The sequence below is a fragment of the Cryptomeria japonica genome, chromosome 2, assembly GCF_030272615.1.
Source record: "Cryptomeria japonica chromosome 2, Sugi_1.0, whole genome shotgun sequence".
Classification (NCBI taxonomy): domain Eukaryota; kingdom Viridiplantae; phylum Streptophyta; class Pinopsida; order Cupressales; family Cupressaceae; genus Cryptomeria; species Cryptomeria japonica.
In genome coordinates this window covers 54,789,455-54,814,413 of record NC_081406.1, presented here as the reverse complement: position 1 = coordinate 54,814,413, position 24,959 = coordinate 54,789,455, and the positions used below count along the sequence as shown (strand labels likewise).

The window sequence follows — 24,959 nt, the reverse complement described above, 5'->3', positions numbered from 1 at the left end:
TGGTTCATACACTAGGCATGGCTCGGGGGCAGGCATTCTATTTATCACACCTCAAGGTGATAGCATCTCGAAGTCTTACAGGCTCACATTTCCATGCACCAACAACATAACGGAGTATGAGGACTTGATCATAGGACTCGGGCTAGTAGTACAATGGAAATTACAAGAACTGCAAGTATATGGCGACTCACAACTCATCATTCGACAAGCAACCAATGAGTATCGGACCAAGGATGATAAACTCATGCCATATAAGCAAATGGTGGACAATCTAAAAACATCATTTACTACTATCACTTTTGAGCAGATACCAAGAGATCAGAATCGAGCTGCTGATGCTATGGCTACTATTGCATCTCTCCTAGATCTTCCACAAAATTCAACATGCTACGAGTTCTTGGTAGAATAGCTTTGGATTCCCGCTTATGATATCCCCGAATCTGAAATAATATGTTGCCTTGTTGGTTCTGAATCCCCATGGTATGGTGAGTTCTACACCTATCTTTGCAATAACACCCTTCCTCCCAACCAATCGAATAACCAATGAAAAACCTTTATTCGCCAAACTGCTCGATATACCATTATTGCCGAAACCCTATACCGATGCAGTCTTGATGGTACTCTCCTTTTATGTCTGGAACAAGATGAGATAACAAAGGCTTTGGAAGAGGTACATGAAGGAATTTGTGGGACTCACTCAAGTAGTCCGTCACTAGCCAAGAAACTCCTGCACAATGGATACTATTGGCCATCTATGGAAAAAGATTCCTACTATTTTGTTAGAAAATGCAAGAAATGTCAAGTTCATGGCGACCTGATACATGCACCAGCCCAGGAACTGCAACCAATCACAACACCATGGCCTTTTTGTCAATGGGGCCTTGACCTTGTGGATAAGATTCATCCATCTTCATCCAACGGCCATAAATTCATTATTACCGCCACCGAATATTTCACAAAGTGGATCGAAGTTGTTCCACTTACCCAAGTCACTGGCAAGCAGATCACCTCATTCATCCTCAACTACATCATCTGCCGATATGGTGTACCCATGTCCATCATCACAGATAACGATCTTCCTTTCAAAAATTAGGATGTCCATGAACTTTGTGAGAAATTTCATATCCAACACCGCTTTTCCACTCCCTATTACCCACAAGGCAATGGTCAGGCTGAAGCATCGAATAAAAACATATTTAGAATCCTCAAGAAGACAATCAATGATGTCAGTCGTGATTGGAATGTTCAATTGAATCCAATATTATGGGCATATCGAACTAGCATTCGAACCCCTACAGGTGCAACTCCTTATTCATTGGTCTATGGTGCAGAAGCTATCTTGCCTATTGAGGTGGAGATACCATCACTACGGGTTTCCTTGCACAATCTCATTGATGACGTAGCCTACAGAGTATCCCGCCTTCAGGACTTAGAGTTACTTGATGAGAAGCGACAAGCTGCATACAACCATCTCAAAGCCTATCAGCAACACATGAGTAGAAGCTACAATCACCAAGTTAGATCTCGTACATTTGAGGTAGGTGATCTTTTTCTACGAGAGAATCCTCACAACCAGCCAAACAAAGAACATCAGGGCAAGTTTGAATCAAACTGGCTGGGCCCATATGTTGTCACTGCTGTATTCGGGTCTGGGGCATATCAATTGGCTACATCAGAAGGAGAACCGCTCACAGATCCCATCAATAGCATGCACCTCAAACGGTTTTATACCTAAGCAGCATAGAGCATCAGGCTCCCCTGCATATCAGAAAATACCAAAAACATTCAAAAAATGTCCTGAAGAAATACCAAAACATTCAAAAAAGAAAAGAAAATTCAGCATCCAAACGGTGAACAACCACTCCGGTGGCACCTTGGGTAAGTGCGATGGTGAAAACCTGGCAAACAGGCGCCACTCATAAAGACAATGGCTCCAGTATCATTCAGGCTCATTGCGCTCACATTCATACATACACACATCCATCCATCCAAACCATGGATTGTTATTTGATCTGTAATCAGAGATAGTACTTCATGTGTCTTGCATCCCACTTTTTTTTCATAGTCATGTCTACACTTGGGGGCAATACCCTTAAAAACTAGTTGATGGAAGTGGATTCTACATTGCTGATGATTCATTAGCAAAAACATTCAAAAATGTCTCACAAAAATCCAAAAATGTCTCACAAAAATCCAAAAACATTAAAAAATGTCTCACAAAAATCCAAAAACATTCAAAAATGTCTCACAAAATCCAAAAACATTCAAAAATGTTCCACAGAATCCAAAAACATCAAAAAACCATTGAAAATCAAACAAAAAAAAAACATGACAACACCTTGTACATGTTCATCCGAGCAGATACAAAACAAACATTGACACAATACTCACATGATGACCATTTATCAATCAAACCACACAATCAATATCAACACTCAAAACTGTCTTTAAACAAGGATGCATCCTTCTTTATCAAAACAAAGACAAAAAGTGATGTTTTCTTTGACAAGAAAATTATGATTAAGCTATCAAATACTTGGTTGATTTGTGAGTACAATCATTTGTTTATCTGTATCGGGATCTTTTCAGCATTATTTTGTATCATATGCGCATTATTTCTGATGAAGTTTTAGGGCATGTACTAATGGTGTCTACGTGGGAAGTTCAGTAAGCTACATGATCTTATGCCAAATGTAGTCATAGATCATTACACCTTGCTGACTATAGCGTATGCCTCAACCATATGAGCATGAACCATTACCAAGGATCCTTATTCTTTATTTTTTATGTATATACTGTTTGTTTGCAGGTACAATGCTCATTCTTTGGTTCCTCCCCATCCAAATTGGATAAAGGTTTTTATTTCTTAGTACGGTATGCACTTGTCTCAGGATATGATCAGCCTAAGATCAAGGAGGACGATCCAAGTCATGCATGAATGAAGATAATCCTTGTCTGTTCCGCAAGCAATACTCTTGTCGACTTGACCCTTATATCAAGTCGTTTGTATTAACTTGCTATATCAAATCCATGTAAGAAATACTCAGGTCATCTTGAATCATTATGTCAAGATGCTTGTATTTTCTTCCAACATTTTAAAGCTCAATGATGAAAATCGAGCACTATGGATTGTCAATTCATGTCATCTATTTATATCTTGCATTCTGTTGCATATCACCCATCCATTCATTCATTCATATATAGGCTTTATATGCAAAAGTGACCATAACAGCTAGTCTTGGATACAGTCACAACCGAGTACTCTGATACATCATCAATGCAACATGCAAAGTATTAAAAACCTTGCATTCCTCATAGTCATATCATCATCGCATTTAGGTGCATCTTGCATTAAGTCCATTCATGTCATTTTTAACTTAATATTGCATCTAGTTCATTTTTTGGCATTAGTTTTCATTAATCATTTGCATCATTGCATCAATCATAAATAATTAGCTTAATTCATGGGATCAAATTGTCTTTGATTGTTTTAAATCATTTACTATGCATTCATTTAGTGTCAAAATTATCCATCATCATTTCATCATCCTTTATCATTTATCATTGCATCCATTCATTAATGAAAAAGTGCATTCATTCATCCATTTATTAACATATCTTATTATGCACATTTTAGGATTCATTCACATTACATTTCATTATCCGTTTTTACTTGCATTAAGGTACAATTATTAAAACCATAAGTTATAATATCATCATATTATCATTTTTACTTAAAACATATTTAAGCATTTAGAATCATAAACCCCTTTGTTCCCAAAACATTGGTTCATACCATCCTATATATCCATTATACATATGCATTCGTTTAAGCATTATCATATACACATTTGTACTTTACATTTTGTTTATCCATATTACATTCATCTAAAAACATCTAGATGCATATCCATACATAAATCCATTCATTCACACATTGCATTAACCTTATCTCATCATTATCATTGCATAGGAAACACCAAAATCCTATTCATGAATCATCATAAGCATGCATCATCATCATGGCATTACATACATAAGGCATTACATAAAGCATTTCAAACAAATCATACATATATAAACCTGCATTCATATGTCAGTATCCCACATCATACATCATCATAAAAACATGCATATAGGAAACATCTCATCAAATGCATACATGTACACATATCCATCTAAGCAATAACTCATCATCCTGCATAAATATCCATACAAAAATCAAATGCATATCATCAAAATATGGGATCTCCTCATATATATATCATCTCATATATCCGAGTACAATGAAGTCTACAAAATCGACTACCAAGAGCCATCCAAGATACAGTCCATAAATAAACAATAATACAATACATATATGCAAAATGCTCTCTCAAATACCACTCTGGCCAGATGCTGTACAAGCACCACCACCGCCACCTGCTCTCCCACTGGTGCCTGCACCATCTGATCCATCTCTCCAAGGAGGCCTCATCGAACCACCACTCGCTCCTACATCCCCTTATCTCTCCCTCCGTAGAGGACCCATCAAACCCCCACTGCTCTGCGCCCTCTATGATCGCTCTGATCTGGCCTGCCGCATCTGAGAATAGTTGAGAGCTCGTTGGCTAACTGGTACAACCTGCTCATACAAACCCCGCCAGTAGTCTATCTCTGTCTATGCTCGTCGCATCTCCCTCATCACCTCCCTTGTAGGACCCTGTGCCCCTACTTTTACTCGGACTCTCTCCTCCAGCTCGGCCAATCTCTCCACTGCACTATCCCTCTCCCGCAGCACCACCACCAACTCTGACTCCTGTGCAAATAGCTGCACATCCCTAGCTACCACCTCCGCCTCCAAATCCTCTATCTGGGTCTGCAAGCATACTATCATATGATCCTGCAGATCTCTAGTGACTCCCTCCTTGGTATCCATCGCCACCTCACCTGTACCACCCTCTCCAGTAGTCCCCTCCCCTCTGTCCATCAGGATCTCTCTCTCCATCCCCCTCCCACTCAGCTGAACTCCTCCCTATATCAATGGTCCCTGTGATATATGTAGAGGCAGTCCACCTCTCCCTCTCCGCTGACTCCACATCCCCAACCCACCACCTCCTCCACCTCCTCCTCCACCCCCTCCTCCATCTCCTCCACCTGCCTTAGGTCCTCGACCTCCTGCTCTCCTCTGTCTCTATCCCCTCTCATCCTCAAAATCTGGGATCGACTCAGCTGGATCCGATATCCATAGGATCAGGTGCTCTGCCCGGTACTGTGTGTACTCATCTGTAACACCTGCATCCATGACCCTTGGTCGTATGTCCCATGGTCTCGCCTGCAGTGTCTGGAACTCTGCCAGTGTCTGATCATATGGTAGCACTGGACCCCATGCATACCTCTCCCTAATAACCCGAGCATACTCTCCTGATCCACTGGGCAGTCCCTGCTGCTGTCCAAACTATCTCAGCACTCTCTTGGGCACCTGTCTCTCTACATGGTATGAGATCCTCCCAATGAGGAATCGAGCCATAAAAACATATGGCAATGCCTCTGCGTCATCATCCCATGGCTCACACTCCAAGTATGCCCGCCATATAACTGCATCCAGATCGTCTAATGCTCGCCGCCACCACTCTAACTTCCCTAGGTGGGGCTGACTAATCATGCCGCTATACATGAACATATATGGCTGGTCTACTGCACGGAATCTCAGACTCACCGATCAAGTCACTGGTAGGTGCTCTCAAGCCCAAATATGTAGCAGCATCATGCCCACTGCTAAGGAACCTCTCCCCCTCGATACCTACTAAAACTATTGGTAGAGGCTCATATAACGCCGCTATCTCCTCCCAAGTAATGGAGCCATCGTCAATGAAAACATCCTCATCAAAAATCCTCTGCACTACAAGAGTCCCCCATGATCTGTCATATGTGACCAGCTCCCCTCGAATCGGAATCCATAGGATGCGCCACACATCCTCTAGGGTCACTATCATCTCCCCCTGAGCCAGATGGAAGGTGCACGTCTCACTGTGCCACTGCTCTGCTAGTGTTGTGATCAAACCGTGATTCATATGAATCACGGGCATGTGCATCACCTCATATAGTCCTGTCGCAGTAATGCAATCAATCTCCGCCTCTGTCAATCGATCCCGCAACCCCTATGTCGCAGGATGGTGCTTGCGTAACTGCAACACGCCTAGCTCCTCCTGCACGTGGACATTCATCAATCACCATCAGTTGTTTTATTTTCAAACTTTCTTAAGTTTAAGCTTAGACTATCATCAGATATTTTGATCAAGTATCTTCGGGTCTCAATAGCTAAGCAATCATGGCCACCTAGACTTCAACGGGCATTTATCCTAACAAATGACCTAAGTCTCATCAGGTTGCTATGGTTCAAAACAACTCCCACTTCACCTCGCCATCCACCCATCATTGGCATCAGGAGATTCTCTTCATCCAAACTGGGGCATATCTTTATCCTAAAGCAAAAGTGCTATTTTACCATCAAAAGCACTAGTTTCCCAACAATAGCGCTACAACCCTAACAAAAGCGCTCAAACCAAAGGGCAATAGCGCCATTGTAACACCATAGCACTAGTTCATGGAGCAAAAGCGCCAAAACTGTAGTTCCAGCGCTCTTGCTCTGACCCGACTTGGACTCAGCTAAAAACGTATCAAACAAGCCTAAAAATTAAAAATTCAAATTTGCGTACCGCTGGTCCGTAGTCGTCTAGGCGCTGGAATCGTCAGACTCGCTCAAATCTGCGCTCTGCAATCGGTATCGGCATCCTAACTACTGCTCGCTCCTCTAAATGTCCCTATCAGAGCTCTTCTTTCACACCGGCCGTGGTCACAAATGATCCTGTTTTCACCCCTTTCACCCCATTTATACCCTTCGCTGTCACCGTAAGTTCCCCCCGCTCATCGTTGTGGTCTCCGTGAACTTCTTGAGCCCCCCATTTCTCCATTTTTCCCCTGTTTTCTTCTATTTTTCACCAGTATGGCTAACTTCTTCTCCTCTAACACCCTGCCAATTTTCATTCTTTTTCGAGAGATCGCCCGATTTTTCAAAAAAAATCGGCCCATCTCTCGAGGGGGCATACCACCCATTAAATTTACATTTTATGGGGCATTTCTTTACACCTATTTTTCTTTCTTTGAAAAGACGCGATAAACTGCACCATCTCAAAGAGGGGCAAATGTAGTCACATAAATCTGTCTAGCTTAATTAAATGAATATTCGCTATTTATTTGATTAAAAATCCAATAGCCATCAGTTAATTAAATTAATATTTAATTAATTCATCTCCAAACATTCTCCTATTAATTAAATAAATTATTCAATTTATTTTAATTAATTCATTAAATCAAATTACAAATCAATTAAATAAATAAAATCTATTTATTTAATTAAAATCCCCTTTTCCTCTTTTAAATAAATTAAATAAAAGCATTTATTTAAATCATTATCCCCCCCCACTTGCATTTTCCTACAAATGCAACTTGCACACATTTATTGAAATAAATGAATTTTTATTTTAATAAAATCCTACTTTTCCTCACCCACCAAATCCACTTGCAAAATCTAATCCCCTTCTAGATTCTTCTAACCCCTTCCTAATTAGCCTAATCCATCCCCTAATTGTTGTCACAATCCTAAGCAAAATGGAGTCACTTCTCAAAGACTTCAAAAGTCTTTGAAAAGCATTTAATGCTTTGTGTGTTCAACAAATTAACCCCCAAAGTCTTCCAAGACCACTAATGGCTCTTACATGACCATTTATGGCTCTTACATAACTATTTATGGTTATTTCAAACTTGTCTCCCCAAACATTTATTGTTTTGACCATATTCATCCATTTCACATTTGCACAGGAGTTTATCCATTGGATAAAAGCTTTATTCTTTGAATAAAGAGTTTATTCATTCAACCAACCTTGACTTTAACTCCCAAGGTCATGTCAAGCATTAAATGCTTATTCCCCCTCCTCTCAACCTATCTCACATTGACACTTGTCATCCTAGGATTGGGTTGAAAGCCCTCACATGGATTTGAAATCATTCAATCCTGACCCTTGTTGAGATTGCTCAATCTCAACCATCCATTGCTCCATTTTTCCTATAAATAGAGCCCATTTCTTCATAATCCAGATACTGAAAACTTGTATGCATTTAACCTATAGGCATTTTAAGAGAGCATTTAGCATAGCAAACTCATGTATTGTCATTTTGGTTAAAATAAATCATTTTAGTATCAATAGCTTAATATTAGCTTCTTTATTCACATTTAGAGCAATATTACAATCTCAATCCTCCATAAGCATCCATAGTGCAAAAAGCTGCTGAAAGCTACACTATTTTGGAACTTAGAGAGGAGAGGAACAAGGGAGAAAGAATCTAAGAGCATGTTAGGAGGTATTTGGAGATGCCTCATCATATTTGCTTCCTTAGTTAAATATGCTTTCATGTTTTTAGTATCTCTCTTGATATGCCTTTTTAGATTAGTTTTTGATTGACTAACACTAACAATTTTCTGGTTTTTTGTGTTGTTTGTCATTTGCTAACCTTGTCCATTTAGGAGGGCATCAGTTTCTAATTTGTTGGTATTGAAGGTGTCTCCACATTTGGCATGGAAGCATCACTCTGTTGATCTTGGTATCACTCATATTGCAATATTTGGAAAAATATTTGACATGTAGCTTAGCATTAGAGGAGTTCCAAGTGTTCATAATTTTCACACATGTTGCAAGGCTTATATACATCCTTATATATTCTATTAGGTATATCTTGAAACATTCCTTCTATTTTCAAGCATTTGATCATTGTTAAAACTCTTCAAAAGCATGTGTGAAGTTTATACTTACAAATTTTGATTCAATATTCACAAGTTTAAAGAAATCGTAGACTAAACTAATGTAGGATAAGTCTCCTTGATGATAGAATTTTTTTTTCTATATTTTGATTGTTTATGAAAGCCTATAAGTATCATTGATAATACAAGAAAAAAAAATCTCATTTAGTTGTGAAGACTCTAGTGGTCTATGTACTATCCTAAATGTTAATGTTAACAATGTCATGTCAAATTACTACCTTCTTTTACTTCTACTATTAAGAACCTCATTAAAATATGAAAGAGATTGTATGATATTTGATTCAACAATTTAAAAGAGATATTAAGCATGCACAATAATAGTTTTATAAGAATGAAATGAGTATTTATGTCATATATTATGAGAAGTATATCCATGTATTTTTAGTTTTATCATGAAATATAAAAATATCTATTCTTGATCTTATTTAATATTGGAAGCCCAAAGAACATGTCTATGCATGAGAATAATGGTTTTGAGTGTTTCAAGGGTAGCATGACAATCTTAAGGTGTGCATCAAAGTGTTTAGTGTTGAAGAGAACAATTAATGATTGTGTCACTAGGAGCTTATTAATAGTGATAAAGGTTCATGATAGGACATAGTCATGAAATAGTAAATGCAATATAAGACAGTGTTTTAAGTGTATGAAAAAGTGAATAACAATGTGAATAGTATTCAAATGTCAAATGATAGAAATAAAATGAGGATGACAATGAATCAAATGAAATGATAGTCCAAAAGTTGCATGTAGACAATTATAAAATTAGATCTATTGCAATATCATATCACATGATATAAAATAATTAATTCTTTAGGTCCAACTATCAAATGAATAAATATTGTATCCAATGCATTAAGTAGCATGTCATCTGACATTTTCAATGTGCATATTCTTTATAAACAATATAATTATTAAATAATTATTCTTCCATGCAATTTTATTTTTTTGTCTAATTCTCTTCAACTATATGATATTTAAAAAAGTGTTTAATCATTGTTTTGAATTAAGAAGTGATTTAGAAGCATCTAATGGATGAATAAGATTAGGTGTAATTATATTGGAACTCAAAAACACTTTGAAGAACATCATCCATAGATCCTTGAAGATTAGTGAACTTCTTATGACCATTGCTTTTAAAGAAGGGAAAAAGAAAAGTATTATACACTTGATTCACATTTTCTTTCTCATCGTTTTAATCTTTGAAATATTATTATTGTACTTTTGATATCTATAAGGATAGAAATTATGTTTAGTTGAGCATTCACATATAAAGGCAATGCTTACAAGAAACTTAATTTTGACTATATTTATCATCAATTTCTCATCCAAAATCAAATATAGTGTTTTTTTCAAATACTTAAGTTGGTTAAAATCACATGTAGTTTTTATATTTTTAGAAATTATAGTAGTACTTTATTGAAATATTGCCAAATAATTTTTTATTTTTATTTTTCAAAAAAATAGTAACCTAAAAATTTCATTCAACTTTCTACAAATTTTATTCCAACATATTTTCCAATTAGTTTTAACAACCTATTCCTTTTTTATGTGAATTTTCTCAACTCTAATCTTTTTTATTTTCATTCACTTAGAGATGCAGTTGCTACACGTGATCATGCTCTCACCCTTGTGTAATCCAATATACTTTTTGGTGAAATTTACGATTCACTTTATTGATAGATTATGAATTAAAAAATAATGTGAAAAAAAGTGTGTATAAAGACTCTTGAGTTAAAGTATCCATCCTACACTTGTTAGCATTTCATCACATACAAGTATGTGGGCATGTTAGAACTCATCAAGCATATAAATTATACTAAAATATCAAATATACCACTTGTGAATTATTTTTATATATTAGTTAATCTTAAAATGATAATTTAAGATGAATAGATGGATATGGGACCTCTGTGTTGGAGCACATTGGTGCTAGTATTCAATTCTCTATTTGCAGTGAAATAAGCTTTTCTATTTTAATCATATATGCAAATAATGTTATGATTAGATAGCCTTTTTATTATTTTGAATTGACGAGTTTAGTTTATAATGGTCATAGGTAAATTGAGATGGGCATCACAACAATAGTTTTCTCTTCTATGCCTCAAAGGTAGTTATGCCAATAATGATTAATGATTGAGAATCATAAACCTGTGGTAAATGATTTTTTTGCTTATATGTCATTTTTTTAATCCAGTTTTCTATGCTAATATGTATATTGATTAATTGTAAATTGATAGGTGGAGTTACAAAGAAGTATTGAGTCTAGGAGACTTAATTGGTGGAGAGAGTTATCAGTTGTGGCATGTTGCTTCTACGTCTTCCTAGTAGAGTGAGAGTCACCAATTGTTTAATGAGGCCCACATGTATTTATTTCTTGACATTATGGTATATGTATTTATGTCATGTAGGTGTTTATTTGTATTTTTCTAATGCATATCATCATATGCCTATATGGCTTTATTAAGACATTTATCATATACCTATAATGTATTGTAGGCTTTATTAAATTATATGAAATTCTCACATTATTTATACTATTATGACCTTATTGAGGTCTATATATATGTATAATGTGTATTAATGACATAAATTGTTTAAATTGTTTAAATAATAAAGCATAAGAATATTTATTATTAAGAGTGACCATAAATGTTTTAAATAGTTTTAATGCTCACTCAAACTTTTGCTTATTTTTAATGTTGAAGTGATCAAAATATGATTCTTTGCTAGCATTTATACATTTAAGGATTCATGTCTCTCTCTCTCTCTCTAAGTATTTTCTATATCATTTAGCACTTACATCCCTCCCTCATATTTAATCATGTAAGACGTTTTAAGGTTTATGCTTTAGGATTAACGTATATTTGTATCACGATCCATGAGTGATGAGAAATATGCAAAGAGAGTAAATGTGTCTAAATAATGAGTTTCCATCATATAGCTAATAAAAAATGTTTATGTAAATGGCAGGTCTAGACCTTGGATAATGCTTGTATGTGTGTGGACAATGATAAAGGGGGCTATGTGAGGCTATAAATTCTCTACTATGGTGAGTTATAAGTTGTAGAAGGTGCAAGTGTGTAATATAATGAGAGTTCATTGCATTCAGAGCTATAAACGTGTCTGAAAGTATATATGACTATCATAACTAGCAGTTGCACGCTAGTGTGCGTGCAACGGGAAGCCGATAGGTAAAATGGTTTGGGGAACTGGTTTTGTTAATGAAGCAGAAATATGTGCAGTATTTTTTTGAAAGTGTGAATTTTCCAAATTTATTTTATCTATGTTTTACCAAATTACCGCCAAAAAAATGCATCATAGCAGAAACGAAACTTTGTATAGAAAATATTAATATTTGAGTGACAAATTTGCACAAGGGTGAAGAGAAAGCAGCAAGTTATGCTCATTCATTGAATTCAGTTGTTAAACATAGTGGATTTCAGCAAAGGGGAACATTGAATGAAATGTAGCAATGATACTCAAAACTTGAATGCATAATACAAGGTAAAAATAAGAAAATAACTTTTCAAAGTAAGAAACATGCTTCTGCAGTTGTTGCAGGTACTGAACCAGGATGGTCAGATAAGTAATGTTTATCCTCACGAAGATCTGCATATCAAATAAGAGTCGAGATATTAAACGAACATTTTTGGATCTGAATAAAACACCAAGGAATATACTTACACTACTTGTAGAGATTACAATAATTGATATAGCATCTTTATAGCCAAAAAAAGTTCAAAATTTTATATACCTAATTTTGCTCCGACCAAAACAACTGGCACACCAGGAGCATAATGCCGCAACTCAGTTACCCACTGCAGGAAAAAGTAATCACGAACTTTTTCTATTAAACTATTTCTTACAGTTGAAAATAAGAGTAAACTAAAATTCATTTAATGCTTGCATAACCAGAAAGTACATCCTGACACAAATAAATAGCTATACCTTTTTAGAAACATTTTCATAGCTAGCCCTGCTTACTAAAGAGAATGCTAGGACAAACACATCTTCTCTTCTATAACTGAGCGGCCTCAGCCTATTGTAGTCTTCCTGAACTAGAGAGATAAAGCCAGAAACCTCCTTAGTAAAATTAAATGCATCCCCGCAAAGGCAAAAAAATAAATAAACCAAAACATTCTCATGCATAGTACACAGGAGATTCTGGTGTAATCGTAAAGGAGGCCATTCATAAGTATGTGACCCAGGACCAAATTATCCCATGACAATAAGGTGGCTACTAAATCCACAGTACACGTGGTGATTTTGTGGTGTAAAGATCCTAGGGAATAGTTAACTATGAGCTATTTTCACAAATCTCAAGAATGTGCTTCAAATTTTTTGTAGCCCAAAAAATAGTTTCTCAAGCATGCCTAGTTTAATAAATGCATCTCAAACCATTGAAAAAACATCTACAAGAATAGAATAAGCCAACTAAACAATTAATAGAGTTATCCACTCGTTGGGAAAAATATTACCTGTCGTGTCCCATAAACCCAAATTTACAGTGTTTCCATCAATAACTACATTTGCACTGAAGTTATCAAATACTGTTGGTATATAGTCCTACAAGGATGCAAAGACAAATAAAAATCCATGTTTACAAGCTGAAAGTATTGAAAGAAGAAAAGGAGAAATTATATTAAAATCTATAGATGCCTTAAATGGATTAACAGGACTTGAGAGTACAACCAGTATAAGCAACATAAAGAACCCCAAAATGTGGCCACAAGATAAAACTAAGTAAAAACGGTACAATAAACAGTAAGCGGTAATTCAACGAACTCACAGCAGGGAAATTGTTGCTGGTGTAGCAAATAAGCATGCAACTTTTCCCAACAACTCCATCTCCCACTGGCACACATTTTATAAACCTAGAAAGGTTCATTGCCATTGTACACTAGTCCCAAGTACCACCACGAAATGTGAAAATTTTCCTTCTCTGTCTTTGTTCAAACAAGCTCAAGTCTTCATTGCTTGAGTTAACCGGAGAACTGAAGCCTAAAATCAGCTTTAATTCGAGGTATTTCTCTAGTTTAAAAAGGTTTTAACTATTTATTGAAATATACCGGACTGTATTGCAGAAAGACACATTTTGTACCACAACGCACCGAGTTAAACAAGGAAAATAGTAAAACATGACATAAATGAGGATATGGAAAAGAATGGCACAATCAGAGTACGAGTGTTCGACCCAAAATTACGGAAATCTATGAAAAGTTAAGAAATGTTGAAACAAATGGTAACATCAAAGGAATCACAAACGTTTGTTTTTGTCACAGAAATAAAATTTGAAGTTAAAATACTGTTGAAACTAAACTTTCGTTAGGTGAAAATACAACCGATTTTTGCATGCATGGCCTTCTCGCAATGTGCTTTGTATATGTTGTGCTTATTCTCCATAAAATCCTAGGCGTTGCCATCAAAGCTAATAGCATTTTCTCAATGTAATTCTAATGGTTGCTAATTTTCAAACTTGTGATCATTGTAAGGGGTCCAAGCTTATAATGACTACGTTTATCCTATGCCTTTCTCAAATAAGTAAATGATTATATCTATCTTCAATTATCATAATCATTCTAAATCACTCTACTGTAAATATGAACCATAAATCTACAGGTCACTGATTATACATAGAATAAATGATTGGCAAATAACAATGTTGAAAAATTAAGATGATTGAGGTATACAGACCTGAAATGGGTGAATGGATGTTGATCCTCTGACCACTTTCTTGTTCGCCACACATATTTGCAACAAAAAAATGGGAGAAAACAGTCGGCATGTATGATAATGTAAAAGTATACTGAACCCTTAGTTACAAATATACGTGTTACACACAAAATCACAACAATTAATTAAACTTTCAACAACCCTCCGATCCTTCAAACTTAGAAGAAGCAAGCTAAATTTTGTTCAACATAAAAGAAGCAAGCTAGACTTTTTTTCATACAAATATGATTCCAAATGAAGAAACAAGTTAATGTTTTTAAAAATAGGGCATTAACGTATGAGAAGCTTTTAATAATTAACAAGTTACAATAATGCATTTGCATTGCAAATAGAAAATTGGGCTATGGTTTTATATTATAAGCCGTTACCTGCCATGCCGCAATCCTCAAAACTGGCATATGGAAATTGGAGGCTTTGAGATTGGCTCAAGTTGCCTGGTGTGTTGCAGGCCTTGGATCCTTCCTTTGAAATCACAGCTGGAAAGTATTTGCAAAACAGAAGTTTCATATGAGAGGGAAAGATGCAGTGATGCACAGGTTTTATGTTGTCTTCTATTTAACTGTGAAATTGTACAGATAAATATTTCTGATACTGTGAGATGGAGCTTAATATTGGTGTACATTGAAAGAAATTTTTTATAGCATATACAGAAACTTAGATAGTATTATTTCTTTCTTTTCTATCTATGCATATTAAAAAAAACAAAGAAAAAGAACAGACTAAGCATAGCATTGTTATGTCATACCTGGGTGAGTTGTTTATGTTGCAGCAGCGAGTTTTGAATGGAACAAATAGTTTTGTAACAAAAGTTATCAGAGGATAATACACAGATGCTGTAACAATGAGATCAATAAAAGTTGTTAGAAATGTTTGAACAGTGTAAAGTTTAAAACTGATTAGAAATATATTCATTTTAGTGTTAAAAGAGTTAGAAAGTTGATGTTTTGCAAAGAAAAAGTACAAAGTAAGTATAGCATTTTTTTTTGTGTGTATAACTTTGTATAATCGACATTGACAAGAGTTTTTAGCTACAACCAGTGCTAACTTGAAAAGTTAGAAGTGTGCAAGCATGGGTATGTTGTTATTTGTTAATATGTTTGTGTACAACAAAAAGAAGGATTGAAATTTGTAACTGACCTGATTAGTGTCATAAATCTGGAATGCAGTGAAGGTTGAAAACACCCCAAATTTTTTTGTTTGTTGTCTGGAATTTTTGCAAGGGCAACACAGTCATAGATTTGAGATATTTAAATCTGTTTGCAATGAGGAGATAAAACATTAGAATAAAGAATGGGAGAAGTGGTCAATAGCTATAATGGTCAAATGTGAATTATTTTAAGAAACCAAAAGGAATATGACCTGAAATATGGGGAACAAAATGAATGGATATTGGTGAAATAGGAAAGGTGATTTAGTGTGGTTGGTCAAAGGTTTTGCCTGCATTGAAGAAAGGCATGTCAGAAGGTTTAATTTGGTAAAGTTGGAAAGCAGATATAAAGTATAAATTTAGATATGACCAGAAAATGTTTGGTTGTAATCGAGATGGAGTGCAATCATGGGTATGTTGTTGTCTGTTAATATGTATCTCTACAACAAAAAGAAGAAATATGGTTAGTTTCTTAAATTCAACATATATACAATTCATGTGCTAAAAGAACTGAAGTGGCGTGACAAAGGGAAGTTAATGTCATACCTGGGTGAGTTGTTAATGTTGCAGTAGTGACTTTTGAATGGAACAGAGACTTTTGTAACTAAAGTCACTAGAGGATAATACACAGGTGCTGTAAGAATGAGAATAATAAAAGCTGTTAGAAATGTTTAAGCAGTGTAAAGTTTAAAACTGATTAGAAATATATTCATTTTAGTGTTAAAAGAGTTAGAAAGCTAATTGTATCTGTATCTTTCTCTTCAGGGCTGCATGGAATGCATCCGGTACTAACTTGTGCTTTGTAAAGTAGCATTTTGCCAGCAAGTCACCTTCATATCTTGATATGCTCTGGCAGGGAAAGAATATTTAATTACTCGAAAAGTGCCAATGTACAGTATGAAACATAATTTGTAATAAAATAACATATGTGAATCTTGTAATAATAACTTTGTATGTTGATATGCATTAGCAGGAAAAGAATCTTTTATCATTCAAAAAGTAGCAATGTACATTACGAAACATAAATTCTAATCAAATAATGTACGAGGAGGTTTTAATAATTAAGAAGTTACAATAATGCATTTGCATTGCAAATAGAAAATTGGGCTATGGTTTTCTATTATAAGCCGTTACCTGCTATGGCCTAATGCTGAAAACTGGTATATGGAAATTGGAGGCTTTGAGATTGGCTCAGGTTGCCTAGTGTGTTGCAGGCCTTGCATCCTTCCTTTGAAATCACATGTGGAAAGTATTTGTAAAACAAAAGTTTCAGATGAGAGGGAAAGATGCAGTCATCCACAAGTTTTATGTCGTCTTCTATTTAACTGTGAAATTGTATAGATAGATATTTCTGATATTGTGAGATGGAGCTTAATAGTGGTATACATTGAAACAAATGTTTCATAGCATATATAGAAACTTAGATACTATTATTTCTCTCTCTTCTATCTTTGCATATAAAAAAAACAAAGAAAAAAAACAGACTAAGCATAGCATTGTTATGTCATACCTGGGTGAGTTGTTTATGTTGCAGCAGTCAGTTTTGAATGGAAGAAACATTTTTGTAACAAAATTTATCAGAGGATAATACACAGATGCTCTAACAACGAGATTAATAAAAGCTGTTAGAAATGTTTGAGTAGTGTAAAGTTTAAAACTGATTAGAAATATATTCATTTTAGTTTTAAAAGAGTTAGAAAGTTGATGTTTTGTAGGGAAAAAGAACAGAGTAAGCATAGCATTGTTTTTTTTGTGTATAACTTTGTATAATTGACATTGAGAAGACTTTTTAGCTACAACCAGTGCTAACTTGAAAAGTGAGAAGTGTGCAAGCATGGGTATGTTGTTCTTTGTTAATATGTATCTCTACAACAAAAAGAAGCAATAGAATTAGTTTATTAAATTCAACATATATACAATTTATGTGCCAAAACAACTGAAGTGGCATGGTAAAGAGAAGTTTGTTTATTAATTGATTTTATTCGAAGATTTGTTAGAATATGCCTTGAAAGAATTACATGGCCACATAAAAAGAAGAGAATGTAAACTATATGTGTTGGGTAGGTATGCATACCTTCAATTTGCAGTAGGAAAAGTAGACTGAATGGTTGATTGAGAAGGTTTGCACTGGAGAGGCAATGTACTGTAGCTGGCGTACAAGGAGGGAAGTTAGTTAAAAGTGACAGAGAGCAATGTTAGAGCAGTAAAAGGTGTCAATAAAGTATGCTTGAAGCCAAAAAAATGTAAATATCATACCTGGGGGAGTTGTTTATGTTGTAGCAGTAACTTTTGAAATGAAGAGACACTTTTGTAACAAAACTAATCAGAGGTATAATACACAGTTCGTCTAACAATGAGATTGATAAAAGCTGTTACAAATGTTCGAGTTGTATAAAGTTTTAAACTGATTAGAAATATACTCATTTTAGTGTTAAAATACTTAGAAATTTAATTATGGGGTGAGGAATAGATGTTTTGCAGTCAAAAAGAACGTACTAAGCATAGCATTGTTTTTATTGTGTATAACTTTGTATAATTGACATTGATTAGTATAAAAGTTTGTTAACAGAGTACATTCTAAGCAATAAAAGTGACATATCATACCTGAGATAGCTATATATGTTGGAGCAGTGAGCGATGTGAATGCGCAATGCATTGCAGCTGTATTATACCTGATATATCTGTAGACAATCATTGAAGAGTGTATAGATAGGAAGACTTGTGTGTGGTGTTCAATGCAGCATGGAGGATGTCTTAGAATGAATGGAATCTAAAATGAACAGCGAGGGAAAAAGAGTTAGTATGAGGGATGATTAAGAAAGTGCATGTTGTGAAGAGTTATGACAATGTAAAATTGTAATTACCTTGTTGAAAGTAGAGGAATGTAAGAAAGATGGTTTTGGAGCAAAAGTTTTTAAGGTGAATAGATGTCTGTTTGCGCAGAGAGTAGCTGCAAACGAGTTTCTTCTTTCTTTCTAATGGTTGTATAAGGATTATTTTGTAGTTTGGAAAACCTTTCAAAAGAGAATGGTGGTTCGATCCGTATTCCATCAATTGTCTTCACTCTGGAAATAGCTGTGAATGTGAGGCCTTGCTTTTCAGTATTACCTATGTCAATGGTAGTTGTATCTAATGTAAGACCTTGGGATTTGTGAATAGTGATGGCCCAAGACATTGTTAAAGGCACTTGCGTACGCCTACCTCGCGTTATTGGCAAAATGGGTATGTCTTTTGGATGTGCTATATCCCATGGAGGTCCATTATAATCATTGAATTGGACAACCACATATTTTGGCAAGTCTGGTGGTTTTGTATTGTTTTCATATACAATTTGTTTTATGAGACCAATAGCACCATTAACAAGGCCAACTTTGATCCACAAGTTAGCTATTAACATCACTTGCTGATCAATAGAAAGTAATACTTCCAATGGTAGCTGTTCATTGGTGTCATATTCAGTATTTGTTTGCTTAGCAATTTTAGCTAAACTTAGAGCGACAGGCAAATTTAATTCTTTGAGCATTTTCCTGTTATGCAAGCGTGCAGATTCATTTGTTGCAAACAGGTGGATTGAAGAGTCAAAATCTTTCTTTTGTTGAATAGTTAATGTTGCATTTGTCTGGCACATTAGAAACTGCCAATCATGTTGGAGTGCTTGAGCATTTCTTAAGTTGTGAAGAAGTGCTCTGAATTGTTGTTGTCTTATAGATGCACCTTGCTGGCGGAAAATAGTGTCCAATGTTATGACAATAGTAAAAGAATGCCATAAACTGAGGGCTGTAGAGTGTGAAGCATATATAGGTTTATCCATAACAGGGGGAAGCTGAGCAAGATCACCAACAAGAATCATGGACACGCCACCAAAGTTGTCATGTTGTTTGTTAGGGAATGCTTGGCGTAAACGGTTATCTATCTTAAGTAGTAGTTTCGGGCCCAAAAAGCTCATTTCGTCTATCAGAATATATTTGATATGTTTCAATTGCTCTTGCAATGTCATTAATGATTGCCCTGTCAAAGGATGCATTTCTCTTATAGGTATGCGCAACCCTGCATGGATTGTTGTCGCTTGTATATTAAATGCAGCAACTCCTGTTGGTGCTAAAACAAGCAATGGGTTTGCCGTCATAGGTGGAGATATGTTTAATTCTTTTCTAATACAATCTATTAAAAATGATTTACCAGTGCCAGCAGTGCCTTGAACAATCATTCGTAAAGGTGTTGTTGCAGATTGATTATTATGATGTTGTAGAATGATGTTGAGCGCAACTTTTTGCTGAGGTGATAGCTGGTTTTTTTTTGTGTCTTGGCTGGAGATTTGCATGCTAGTGTGTTGGGATTTTAGCTTGCTTGTAGCTATGAACTAAAGGGCAGTGGAGTCTAGTTGATCAACCACAACAGTTGCTTCCCAAAAGTGGCTAATATCGTAATCACGACGGCCTAGCATTTGTAGATCATTCTGGACAAAGTTATTTGAAGCTCCCATTTGTGAGAGTTGCTCCCACTCGTACAGATTTGTATCATCTTGATGTTGGGAACCATTATTGTCATTGTCATCTTCATTTGGAAGGGTGCAATCATCTATAATCTGTTGATTTCCCAAACGGTTGTAATTTGTCTTTTTAAAGTTTTTCCAATTTTTTATAATTTGTTCCTTTGAAGCTCCTATTTCAGTTGGGATGTCACGGAATGGTTTGTATAGCAGCAATTCAGACAAACAAAAAATCTCAAACTGATTGGTATCTTCATTTGGAGGCTCTGTAAACTGAGGATATACAGTCACAATTGCTTTTTTATCCCTGATGTGCCATTTTGTTTTTTTGCGTTGAGAATTATAGGAAAACCCTTGTGCTGATTGTAGCAAATTTGTTGCATTTAATTCAAAAGGGCGCTGCATATAAGCATGGATATAAGTTGTGGAAAGGTCAGCTCCATTATCTGATTTTATGACACAGTGCAGTATTTTTCTGCCAACATTCAGAGAGACAAATTGTCGGCTACAACTTAGAAGAGGCAATTTCTGTAACATATGGCAAGTTTCTTGTGCACTGATATCACGGTCTACTACTATGCCCATCATAAATTTTTGATATGTTAATAAAATGCTATCTTCAGATTTACTTGTATTTAGTATTGTTTTCAGCATTTCAATATAGGATTGCGATTTGTTTTCTGATTTTGAAGCATACTTTGAAATGTATTGGAGGACAACTTTTTTTGAAGTGACTGGTTGACAATCGATATTAGCTCTCCATAGTGAAAGCATCCAAGGATTATGAATATTTAAACGATCATCATTCCTTGCAGGTTTATAACATGGGTTGTTGTCATTGTCAACTGTCAATGTAGACATCTCTTGTTGAACCCATGGAGCTTTGTAACGACATTCAAATGTGGGACCTTTTTTCTTGAGGCATGTTTGTTCTGTACATTTTGTGTGTCTCTGTAAAGTATTAAGCAATGCTTCATAATCCAATGCAGCATCCATGGCGAAGATTTTTTTTGTATCAGCTAGGCGAGGGTCATCCAGTATTAAGTAGTGCATTGCATTCATGCGGTCTGCTACAATGCGAGGATTCCAAGCAGAAACATATTGGTCGAAGAAAGTTTTTGCCATTTGCACCTCATTATCATCTGTCCAATTAATGGTCTCCATATTTGGTGCTCCAGGGAGCCATAAGAAGCCATGAATATGGCCTGAGCCTCGATGTTGCCATTCATACCTATACCAATGATCCTTTGCTTGGAACAACTTTTGAATAATTTCTTCATGAAATATTGTAAATCTGTTGTGAAGGTATAATGTTGTTATATGTGGATTGCAGATCACATGGTCTGTAAGTTGTTTTCTTGTAAACTGTGTGGTTTGGCCATCATTTTCAGAGAAAACCCTATGCAAATCAGGCCATTTGGTATCAGCTGAACTTAATGTAAAGAACAGTGTTGGGGGCCCCAATTGGGAGATCATTGCAGTAAGCTCTTTTCTAGATTTACGCCAATATGCACTGGTGCCTCGAAGCGTTGCACCAAAGCGCAACAATTGGCTAGGCAGCTGATCATCAGGAGTGTTTTGCAATCGTCCATGGAGTGCTTCGATAGTGGTTGGGATAGACTCTCCCAAATTAGTTTTAATGAAGATAGTTGCAGATTGTTGCGAACGATGTCTCATAATTAGATTGTAAATATAATATCGGAATCTAACATGCTGCCCAAATCTTTGATCAGCATATCTAAGTAAGTGGAGAGCATATTCATGTAAATGAACATGCTTGATACGTGGCTGTAGTGGAAGTGCAACTCCAGATGGGAAAAGGGTTGGGAATGCCATGCTTAACAAGCCTATTGTATTATATTCATTTATCGGAGACAAGTTTATTTCAGGCCAAGGGATATTATTATTAGTATTAGCATCTAACTGCAAGGTTCTCTTAACTGTATCTAGTTCACGGGGTGGAGTAGGCAGTTTTGGAACAAAAGATGATGACATATTTGCATCATATTCATTGCAATTGTCCAGAAGGTCTTCTGTTGGTGGAATACCTGTTACATCAGTATGTTCTTCTAAAGAGCGTAGCATATTTGATATATCTGTTGTAGTATTAGGAAGCAGGTTGACAGCATCAAAGTCTATGACAACATCATTATAGTATTGGTCATGTTGTATTTTATAGCTCAATGCATCCATAACATGGAATTTATTCACATAACAATCATATTTTGTGCCTTGTATATTACTTCGGTGGACAATAAGAACTTCAAGGTCTTTTAGTCTTCGTGGCAAAAGCTTTGCAATTTCTGAAATATCTTGGGGAAAACTTATTGTGTGACCAGAATATTTGTATTGGCCACCTTTTCCATGTCTGACTTGCAAAACAGGAGCAACCCTAGCTATAATCATCTCTTCTACTTGTGTAAGTTTTTTTAACACAACAGGTTGCTCGCCTGGGTCTAAGTTATTTGCTAAGGAGAAACGATGAACACCATTTTCAGAAAAGCATCTTGAACAAATAATATGTTGTTGGTTCCCACATAGCAGCATTCCAATATATCTTTCCTTACAAATACTACATGTTTGAAGCATGGACAGCGAATCAATGCAATGGTGGAAGGCTTGCAATGTTTGAATGTACTGCACAGAAGAGAAACAATTTGTTGTGCATTGTTGTGTTGTTGTAGGCTGCAATATTGTCTGATGGTATAGAGGTTGCCTGTTTTGTGTTACATGTTTCTGTTGTAGTTTGCTACTATGCAATGAAGGTTGTTGTATTTGCTGTGATACAATACTGGTCTGGCCAGATGAGAAAGGAAGGCTTTGATTCAAAATAGGCGAATCTGAATCGATCATCTGTGGGGTGTCGCATGGTGGAGGTGTAGGCAAGAGCATTTTGTGTTTCATTCGCTCCAGGCGACGCTTTTTAGAGATTTGTTCTCTATGTTGTGCATAATAGCGACAATTTTGTTCTCTTTTTTTCGCTTTCCTAAGATTGCATCCTTGTGGTGTGTTCTGCATTAATATTTAAGAGAATTTAAATGAACAGAGCATATAAGATGTTGAGTGTGGAAGAAACAACCGGTAAAGATAGTCTCTATGTTGTAATCTATATAGTTACATTTGAAACTTCTGTTTGATGCAATCTTTTAATTGCACATGTTAAATACTTTTGCACAAAGATTAAGCACATGACCATACAGATAACTATACATGCATTGAGACATGTATGCACATAAAAGAATATGGCTAGAGACAAGGTTACTTACATATGTAGGTACATAACTTTCAAGAGACACAATGTTGTGTATGTTCATATCTATGTACCGTGAGTGGCTTCCTTTGTGTGAGCATGTTTATAGGTGTGTGGTACTTTGCAGCTATGTCACAATGTGCTTGTATGGTTTTTCTTTATAAATGTATATACCAATTTTCATGATATACACATACATGTGTACGTATTTCTATACAGAAGCACAAGCACATACATACAATCATTTATGCAGTGGTGCATACATGCACATAAAAAAGATGTTGCAGATGGATTTACTTATGTATGCAGGCACATAACTTTCAAGATATATAAGATTGTTCATGTGTATATATATCTGTTGTGAATGCCTTCCTTTGTATGTACATGTATAGAGATGCATATATGGTTGTATGTATGTGAGTATGCAGCTGTGGAGGACCATATGTATGCATGTATGTGTATGGAAATATATGTAAATGCACATAGAAATCTATAGGTATCTTTGTATATCGCGATACATAAATGGAGATATTTATCTTTATGCATGGCGGTAAATATTGGAGAGAACATATAAGGCAACAAACATTTACATAAATTGAATGAATACAAAGAAGAATATGAAAGCTGTTGGAAGCTCAAAACTTGCATTTTATTTTACAGTTCAACATTAATGAGAAGCATAAGTGTGTCTGGACCAAGTATCAAAACGTATCTAAAAGCATTCAAAATATTACAATAAAAGAAAGAGACAGGTCAACAAAATGCTTTGAATATATAATAACAATAAACATAAAAGAACATTGTACAAGATATTGAGTGTGCAAGAAACAACCGGTAAAGTTAGTGTCTATGTTGTAATCTATATAGTTACATTTGAAACTTCTGTTTGATGCAATCTTTGAATTGTACATGTTAAATATTTTTGCACAAAGTTTAAGCACATGACCATACAGATAACTATGCATGCATTGAGACATGTATGCACATAAAAGAATATGGCTAGAGACAAGGTTACTTACATATGTAGGTACATAACTTTCAAGAGACACAATGTTGTGTATGTTCATATCTATGTACCGTGAGTGGCTTCCTTTGTGTGAGCATGTTTATAGGTGTGTGGTACTTTGCAGCTATGTCACAATGTGCTTGTATGGTTTTTCTTTATAAATGTATATACCAATTTTCATGATATACACATACATGTGTACGTATTTCTATACAGAAGCACAAGCACATACATACAATCATTTATGCAGTGGTGCATACATGCACATAAAAAAGATGTTGCAGATGGATTTACTTATGTATGCAGGCACATAACTTTCAAGATATATAAGATTGTTCATGTGTATATATATCTGTTGTGAATGCCTTCCTTTGTATGTACATGTATAGAGATGCATATATGGTTGTATGTATGTGAGTATGCAGCTGTGGAGGACCATATGTATGCATGTATGTGTATGGAAATATATGTAAATGC

At 35.5% G+C, this 24,959-nt stretch overlaps 3 protein-coding genes and 1 long non-coding RNA gene across 4 annotated transcripts; all 4 read right to left on the bottom strand.

The window, feature by feature from the left end:
* Positions 1-12,336: 12,336 nt before the first annotated feature.
* On the bottom strand, positions 12,337-14,340 carry LOC131073672 (rac-like GTP-binding protein 3). Its single transcript, XM_058010177.2, has 5 exons — positions 13,647-14,340; positions 13,336-13,423; positions 12,806-12,915; positions 12,612-12,675; positions 12,337-12,466 (listed from the first exon to the last, which is right to left on the bottom strand). The coding sequence occupies exons 1-5, from the start codon at positions 13,749-13,751 to the stop codon at positions 12,384-12,386; spliced, it is 450 nt and encodes a 149-aa protein (XP_057866160.2). The 5' UTR covers positions 13,752-14,340; the 3' UTR covers positions 12,337-12,383.
* A 1,465-nt stretch (positions 14,341-15,805) lies between these two features.
* Positions 15,806-16,589, bottom strand: LOC131873680 (uncharacterized). Its single transcript, XR_009371609.1, has 5 exons — positions 16,531-16,589; positions 16,284-16,371; positions 16,108-16,177; positions 15,950-16,027; positions 15,806-15,843 (listed from the first exon to the last, which is right to left on the bottom strand). It is a non-coding gene; the product is annotated as an uncharacterized LOC131873680 (long non-coding RNA).
* Positions 16,590-18,651: 2,062 nt separating this feature from the next.
* Positions 18,652-19,944, bottom strand: LOC131073690 (uncharacterized). Its single transcript, XM_058010192.2, has one exon. The coding sequence runs from the start codon at positions 19,942-19,944 to the stop codon at positions 18,652-18,654; it is 1,293 nt and encodes a 430-aa protein (XP_057866175.2).
* A 153-nt stretch (positions 19,945-20,097) lies between these two features.
* LOC131073689 (uncharacterized) lies at positions 20,098-23,244 on the bottom strand. Its single transcript, XM_058010191.2, has one exon. The coding sequence runs from the start codon at positions 23,242-23,244 to the stop codon at positions 20,098-20,100; it is 3,147 nt and encodes a 1,048-aa protein (XP_057866174.2).
* Between the last annotated feature and the right edge of the window lie 1,715 nt (positions 23,245-24,959).

Bases quoted from the DNA above. Each gene is read 5' to 3' on its own strand.
- LOC131073672 (XM_058010177.2), bottom strand. From the start codon at position 13,751: ATGGCAATGAACCTTTCTAGGTTTATAAAATGTGTGCCAGTGGGAGAT. The intron at 12,676-12,805 runs GTATAGCTATTT...TTTTTCCTGCAG, and splicing joins ATGAAAATGTTTCTAAAAAG to TGGGTAACTGAGTTGCGGCA. The intron at 12,467-12,611 runs GTATATAAAATT...TTTGATATGCAG, and splicing joins TTTGGTCGGAGCAAAATTAG to ATCTTCGTGAGGATAAACAT.
- LOC131073690 (XM_058010192.2), bottom strand. From the start codon at position 19,944: ATGATTGTTCAAGGCACTGCTGGCACTGGTAAATCATTTTTAATAGAT.
- LOC131073689 (XM_058010191.2), bottom strand. From the start codon at position 23,244: ATGCAGAACACACCACAAGGATGCAATCTTAGGAAAGCGAAAAAAAGA.